We start from the raw sequence: 5,069 nt of genomic DNA, 5'->3' as shown, positions 1-5,069 counted from the left end.
CTCTTTCCCCACTGCTTCATGGTAAGTTAGGGGTTGTGAAGAAAATACCCTTGTTTCCCTCAGGAAAGGATACAGGAATCTGTGTTTTGATGCAGTGCTTAGAGCCACATCTCACTAGAAGGAACACGTTTTGGAGGAGAAGCTGAAATAACCCCACAGGGCTGGAGGGGCAATGCAGAATGGGACTGAGGCGGTGCAACGGTGCCTCCCGCAATAGGGGGCTGTGCACGTCGGCGCAGAGCTGTGCTGCAGACCCATTTTTGCTGGGAATTGCTTAAAGGAGGGATTTGAAAAGGCCAGGTCCTTGTTTCCTAGTGACCTGAAAAGAGGAGAAAGAAAAACCCCATTAGGGAGCGGGGGAGAGGCCGGGGCAGGCAGGGCCCTGAGCTGCACAGCACTCGCATTGAGGTCAGCTGCTCTTCTTTGGGATTCAGATGATTTAGGTTACTCTGCCAGCTGGATCCTCTCAAGGCTGATGCTAAGGAACACAAAAGCCTTTTGTCCTTCCTGGGGAGACTTTTGAGTACAAGGAGGCTCCTGCCTTTTTCTGTAGGCATTTGAATGCCTCCAATTCAGATATGTGTGGCTGTATTGTGTAGTCCAGGGGAAAAAACCCACAGCATTAACATCAGCAGTGGCGCTCACTGCTTCCTGCGTTCCAGATATTGCTCAGTTCTGTGGCGTTTGCTTCAGATTTTGAACAAATCTTTGCAAATAACCCCATCAGTCTGACAAAGCATCATCTAATTCTGCTCCAAAGCCGCCCATGAGCTCACTGGGGTTTGGAAGGGGCTCTGATACATGAAGTGTTATCAGACAGGTAATGAGGTACCAGGCACTGCTTTCAGTGACCGTTTTCAGTGCATTCCTCTCAGACACATCATGAATCAGGTGGGAATGTTTTGCTGTGTGGGTCATAACCTGCACGGCTGTTGCTGTTGTGGCTTTCTGACTCAGCAGACCTGCATCCTGCACGAAGGCTCTTGGGTCTGCTCACCCCCCTCTCAGAAGCAGCACAGCAGATAGAAACTCTCCTTTCCTGCTCACCCTGCAGCAGTCTGTTCAGCCCTCAGGCCCCAACGCCCTAAGGATGGGCACCACCTACAGACCTACCCTGGGCAGGCCACAGGAGTAATCTGTATTCATTCATTCATTCATTCATTCATTCACTCACAGGTTAAAGAAAAGTTCCCCACCCTCAGTGTCAGGTTCTGGGATGAGTTTGCAGGGCTGGGTGCTCTCCTCTATGTGTATCATCTGGCTGAACTGGATGTGTTGTTAATGAGTGCCTGTCATTTTACAGTCCCATTGAAGAGTGGTGTTGTGCTGCCTCTGCTCCGCTGCAGGACTTCCCAGACCACTAACAGCGTTTTCTGCTTACAGGAGCTCACAGGAAAGCTGCCACGAGAATACCCCCTGGATCCTGGGGAGGAGCCACCTATTGTAAGGAGAAGAATAGGAACTGCCTTTAAACTGGATGAGCAGAAAATCCTGCCCAAGGGAGAGGTGAGGTGGTGCCCTTCCCTTACAGCCCCGTGTCCCCACCTCAGGTCTCTAGGATACCCACTGTGCATCACATAGGGAACATCAGTCCTACAGTCCTATTTACACTGAATGTCTGTAGTTGCTCATAGTGCCTTTATATATTATAACTAGATATAAAGCAGGGGAAGGAGTGAGAGTCGGTGGCCTTAGTTCAGGCTCAGAGTAAAGGTGAAACCCTCAAGGTTCAGCCCTGGCTTTGCTACAGGTAACAGAAGTAGCCTGCGTGACCAACTGGATAGTGACAGTCCAAGTGCTCTGGTGACCAAGTGCAGTGACTTGTGTGAGTAGGGAGCACACCAGGAGCCCCTTGAGCCGCCTGAGCTCTGCTGCTGCCCTGAGTTATTGCAAACAGCTCTTGCTGTCTGCTTCAGCAGCAGTCTGAATTCACATCTCCCCTAAGCGGGGAGAAAAGCATCACAGTTATCCATCTTAGCCCTGCAACAGCAAGATGAAAGCATTTTGCTCCCCAATCCTTAAACAAAAGAGCCTTCATCCCTACCTATGGGGAGCTGGAATTATGTTTTCCTAAGTTTGCCAGGGAGTGTTTGTTCTCTTCCCTGGCTCCCACAATGTGCTGGGTCAGTGCCCTGAACCGTGGCTGTGAAAACAGGCCTGCAGCAGCTGTAAGGCGGGACCGGATCCACAGAAAAGCTATTGTCTGCAGAGACACATTTGTCTCAAGACACTTGTGTATATTCCAGGCTTGAGTTTCCCTTTTATTTTTGTAAGAGGAGAGGCTGAAGCTGTGTGACTGTGTGGTTTAGGGCTCGGCTCAGCCAGGGAATTAACTGTTTGTCCTTTCATTGGCATTTTCCTGCTGCTGAAAAAATAAACAGCTGGAGCTCTTTAGTTGTGTTCTCAATGGAGCCTGGGAGAGGAATTCCAGCAGTCAGATATTCATGAACCAACACATTTAATTAAGCTTTTCAAAGGGAAAGCACGGCTTAGCTGAGTTACTCCTGAAACCCCTGCAGTCTGTTGGCTGCTCAGTTAGAACCTGATCTCCAGCTTCCCCACATCTTACTGCTACAAGGCAGCTTTTGGGGCCAGCAGGTGAGGAATCTCCTTACTCCGGTGGCAAGGTTGGGTGGGGAGAGCAGGAAGGTAAAGCAGCTCCTCCCCACTGCAGGCACTCTGCCTTTTGGCAGCAGCAATCCAAACGCGCTGACTCAGCTTTCCTCTGCTTCCCTTTTCATCTGTCAAACTTTAAGACCGTGTTGAAAACCCTGAATTTCTCTTCTTGAGGGATGATGTTGAGCTGTGTTTATTTGGCTGCCGGTTTGAGAGCATTTAGAGAGGCCAGCAGTGATTTTCATGTGCTTTTCAGCAAGTGCAAACATTAGAAACTCCATTTAAAATGAAAGGTGAAATACTCCCTCAGGCACATAAATTCAGGACTGATATTACCAACTGTGAGAAGGACCTGAAGCAAGGACCTTCTGTCTGAAGGCAGATGATGGCTCTCATTTTCCAAGGCTTTATTTATAGGGGCCTCACTGGAAGAAAATAAACAGTTATGGCCCAGAGGAAAATGAATATGTTTTTTCTAAGATATACTGGATGATTTAGAACTGAATCTGTGAAGGTCTGAAATGACAGCTCACATCGAGCTCACCCTACCTTTAGTAAGAGCTTTGTCAGAGTAAGACTTGCACAAAAGGGTCCTATTGTATTTCTTGGTAATCGCCTCTACGTGGTCCATAATTCCTGGTTCTGGGAAGGATTTTACCAGAAGACAGCAAAACCAGTTCCAGGCCTTAAAACTCCATGGTGTTAAATTCACTTTTATTAAGTTGGCACTGACAGAGCTTAGAAACTCTTCAAAGCAAAAAGGGATCTGTTAAGATGGGGAGTTGGTTCAGTCTTCAGACAAGTGAGGGAAACGATCATTATGGGTTCAAGGCAATGCTGACTCACCACTGACAGCAAAGGGATAAAGTCCAGAATAAAACCTTGAGAGAACAGCTTCAGTCTGATCTTGCAGCATACACTGCTGCTCAACAAAGAGCAAGGGTTTGAATTTGAATCACGAGGATCTCCATGAATACATGTCTGTCAGCACTTGCCATCTGAACTCGCTTCATTCACTGCCAGTAAAAAAGCTTGTCCTTTTTCTCCCCTGATTTGCAATGTGCTGTGTTCCCCTTTGCAGCAGACTAACAGCAGAAACTCCACTGTGGTGGGGAAGGTAGCCAGATCCGTTGCAGATTAGCAGGGATCTTTGGAGTTCACAGCTTGGGGTCCCTGTGCAGACCAGGAAACCCTGGATCAGCTTCTGCATTGGCACAGATTGGGCTAAATCCCTTGGCTTTGGAGGATAACTAAAACCCAGTAGGTAGCTTCCAGGGTACCCCTGGGTTGCATTTAAAAACTCAGCTGAGACCCTGCAAGGGCTAATGTTGGAGGCACCAGTCATCTTTGGCGTACAGAAAGCTTGCTGCTCGCACTGCTTGCTCTGACATCACCCTCCTGGCTTGTACCTTGAGGAGGCAATTCTCTGGTGCAGTCAGTTGCAGCAGCCCGTACTGTTCCCTGGGTTTTGACAGCCACAGACCAGGGAGGAATTATCCCATCTTTGGCTTTTTTACCCCAAACAGTTTGGTGGGTGCCAAGCAAACGTGTCAAGGAGGTTAAAGCTGTAGCTTTGCATCAGTGTGTAGCACTGATTTCAAATGGGGCTCAAATTTGGAGGTAGGAAACAGGGAGGAGTGGATAAGGAGGCAGGGGTCACCCATAGATGGATGTAACAGGATGAATGTGTCAGCAGGAGAGCTAGGTCATACTGAACTGCATGAAAAGCCAAAGAGCACAGCAGGGCTAGGGCTGGAGCGCACGTCCCTCTTGCATGGGTCTTCACTTCCACCAGCTGTGCTCCAGGCACTGGGGTGAGCAGATGAAGGTGAGATGGGTATGCTCAGGGAGGCCCTGAGATGAGGGGAGCAGCATGACCATGGGTGCTTTGCTGATGGAGAGCCTTGGTTGGAGGCCACTGGCAAGGTTCAGGGGGAGCTTCTCCATAGCTGTGCTGGGAGAGTTTGGTGGTAGCCCGAATCCACTTGCCTTTCCCCAGGAGGCAGAGCTGGAGCGCCTGGAGAGGGAGTTTGCCATTCAGTCCCAGATCACGGAGGCTGCCCGGCGCCTGGCCAGTGACCCAAATGTCAGCAAGAAGCTGAAGAAGCAGAGGAAGACATCCTACCTGAACGCACTGAAGAAACTGCAGGAGATCGAGAACGCCATCAATGAGTATCGCATCAAGTCTGGGAAGAAGCCGACCCAGAGAGCATCCCTGATCATAGATGGTAAGTGGGACAGTGGGACAGCACCCATGGCAGCACCGTAGGGTCTGTGGAGGCACAGATCGTAGAATCACAGAATGGTTTGGGTTGGAAAGGACCTTAAGATCATCCAGTTCCAACCCCCTCGCCACAGGCAGGGACACCTCACATTAGACCATGTCACCCAAGGCTCTGTCCAACCTGGTCTTGAACACTGCCAGGGATGGAGCACTCACCACTTCCCTGCGC

General features: G+C 49.7%; 1 protein-coding gene across 1 annotated transcript in view; it reads left to right on the top strand.

Moving 5' to 3' along the window:
* The window catches only part of FRMD4A (FERM domain containing 4A), a 33,152-nt gene that overhangs the window by 16,614 nt on the left and 11,469 nt on the right, over window positions 1-5,069 (top strand). The window contains exons 4-5 of the mRNA XM_010012480.1: window positions 1,384-1,506; window positions 4,616-4,844. Of these exons, the coding sequence (XP_010010782.1) occupies window positions 1,384-1,506; window positions 4,616-4,844 (352 nt within the window). The remainder of the gene's footprint in view (window positions 1-1,383; window positions 1,507-4,615; window positions 4,845-5,069) is intronic.

The sequence above is a fragment of the Nestor notabilis genome, unplaced genomic scaffold (genome assembly GCF_000696875.1).
Source record: "Nestor notabilis isolate BGI_N333 unplaced genomic scaffold, ASM69687v1 scaffold4084, whole genome shotgun sequence".
Lineage (NCBI taxonomy): Eukaryota > Metazoa > Chordata > Aves > Psittaciformes > Psittacidae > Nestor > Nestor notabilis.
The sequence above is the reverse complement of the archived record's forward strand: the minus strand, read 5'-3'. Positions and strand labels throughout refer to the sequence as shown.